We start from the raw sequence: 2,075 nt of genomic DNA, 5'->3' as shown, positions 1-2,075 counted from the left end.
GTCCCGGCCCACCCCCGGCCCGTCCCGCGCCCGCCCACAACGACCAAACTCTGCTGCGCGGTGCCGCGTATGGCGCAGTAAACCTGGCTGCCTCCCGACCGAACGTGACGGCGGCAGTGCGGCGGTCGTCATCGACGACGACAACAACAACAGTTTTGAGCCACCCGGCCCCAGAGAGTCTCTCCACGGACGACAACGCGACACGCGACACGCGCCGCCAAGCACAAGTCGTCTCCAATTTCACACCGTGTTACACCGCAAAAAAAAAATCAACCTTGCGACCTGCGGCCGTTATCGTTAAAATTGCCGTTGCACTTCTAAAAGGCGGTTTAAAACTACAGTAGGTTACATCTAGTGTCTTACACTGAATCAATTCAGTGTTGTAATCTACAATTTAAAACGAAAGGCTTTTTTTTTTCAACCTATAAATTGACTTGACGTAGGTGTTTGCAGATCCTAACCCTGCCACCCTCGCCCCTTTCCCTACACCCCTTCCCTCTCCCGGCTCCAGTGAACTTAGCCGTCTTGAGGTGGGGACCTCCCCCACTCCCTCTCCCCCCACTCAATCAACGCCGCGTACTCAAACACGGAGAGTCGCAGTGTGGCGTAGCGAAAGTATCAGAGGGAGCGAGATAAATAAGGAACCGGATCGAAATGCGAGACCTGAGCGACGGAGTGCCAAAAGTCACGTGTAGTATCTCTTTGGCGTGACAGTATGACGTCACACTCTGGCACTCACTTCCTTATCTGAAACTCGTGGCGGTGTAGGGAAGGAAAGTGGAAACTATGGAATTTTAACTGTACCTGCCAGCTAAGAATCTAAGAAGTTTTACCGTTCAAAACTGCACACATATAGAGCTAAATTTTTCGTTTTGATACCACCCGAGATTTTAGTTTCTGGCAGTTTCACGGAAATTAAACAAACTGCCACCTGTTCGATTTGCAGAGTATCGGCGGTGTTAGTATCGACGTCTCACGCGATGCGCACGCGCGGAGTTTGCGAGGACCTCTCGGCGTAACTGCACCGTAGGGATTCGACCCCCTACCCCCTCCCATCCCCCATCCCCGGGCGCACGGGAGCGGTCCAAACTGATAACCCGAGGCAGCCCGGTGAGAGGGCTGGGTGGGTGAGGGGTGGTGGAGCAGGGGGGGGGGGGGCAACCGTCGGAGCGCGCCTTGTCCGAAGGGACTAGGGAAGCAGTGGTGGCGCGGGGCTCGCAGTGGTCCTGACCGTATCCTGACCTCGCCCAACCAGCCGCAGGACGCGCCCCGCCTGTGTGCCGCGCTAAACGACAAGCCCCTGCTGACTGACACCCCAACAAACATAACACCTCAGGCGTAATCCAAAACGACAAATCGTAGGAGGGCAGATAACTGCCAAATCATCAGATCTACGAAAAACACAAATTTGAGAAACTTTTAAAATGCAAACTATTTCCCGATTATCTCTATAAAGAGGTCCATATATCGGCTGACCAGGTTGATATTTGTCACATTGACCCTTCTCGATCTTCTTAAAGTGATGTTTGCTGAGAAAAAAAATTGCGAACTGCATGATATACTGACCGTAGGGGCAGAGGCAGGAGAACTGCGTGTCCTCGTGGCCCTGGCTCACGTCCAAGCAGATGCCCTGGTTGAGGCAGGGCGACGGCAGGCAGGCGTCCCGCTCCTCGCAGTGCGGTCCCAGGTAGCCCGGACAGCACTGGCACTCGAAGCCCTCCTGCAAAACACGCAGAAAGAGAGAGAGGGCATCAGAGAATCGTCATTATTATTGCCATTTTCATTCCTCGCTGGGCTGGGAGATGAGAGATGTCGTCGTCAACGCGATCGTCGCGTTTCTTGGTCACTGACTCGACTCCTGCAATTGATGGCGATGGTGACAGCGGGAGAGCGGCGTGCCCGCCTGGTGAACTCGCCTGTGAACTGGACTCTATTCATTCGGCTGGGCTGTGGGGCAAGCGACTCACCCCCTCCCCCTTCAAACCCTGTCCCCTCGTCCCCGCAGGAGGACCACTACCAGCAAAATGATTCATTGGCTTCCGAATAATGCATGCAGTGGCGCAAGACCACGTTGA

At 54.7% G+C, this 2,075-nt stretch overlaps 1 protein-coding gene across 1 annotated transcript in view; it reads right to left on the bottom strand.

The window, feature by feature from the left end:
• The window catches only part of LOC113216614 (delta and Notch-like epidermal growth factor-related receptor), a 92,545-nt gene that overhangs the window by 7,555 nt on the left and 82,915 nt on the right, over positions 1–2,075 (bottom strand). The window contains exon 5 of the mRNA XM_052267576.1: positions 1,567–1,720. Within this exon, the coding sequence (XP_052123536.1) occupies positions 1,567–1,720 (154 nt within the window). The remainder of the gene's footprint in view (positions 1–1,566; positions 1,721–2,075) is intronic.

Source organism: Frankliniella occidentalis, unplaced genomic scaffold, assembly GCF_000697945.3.
Source record: "Frankliniella occidentalis isolate FOCC.00 unplaced genomic scaffold, Focc_3.1 Scaffold54, whole genome shotgun sequence".
Lineage (NCBI taxonomy): Eukaryota > Metazoa > Arthropoda > Insecta > Thysanoptera > Thripidae > Frankliniella > Frankliniella occidentalis.
Note: the sequence above shows the minus strand (reverse complement) of the source record. Positions and strands in the feature narration are given on the sequence as shown.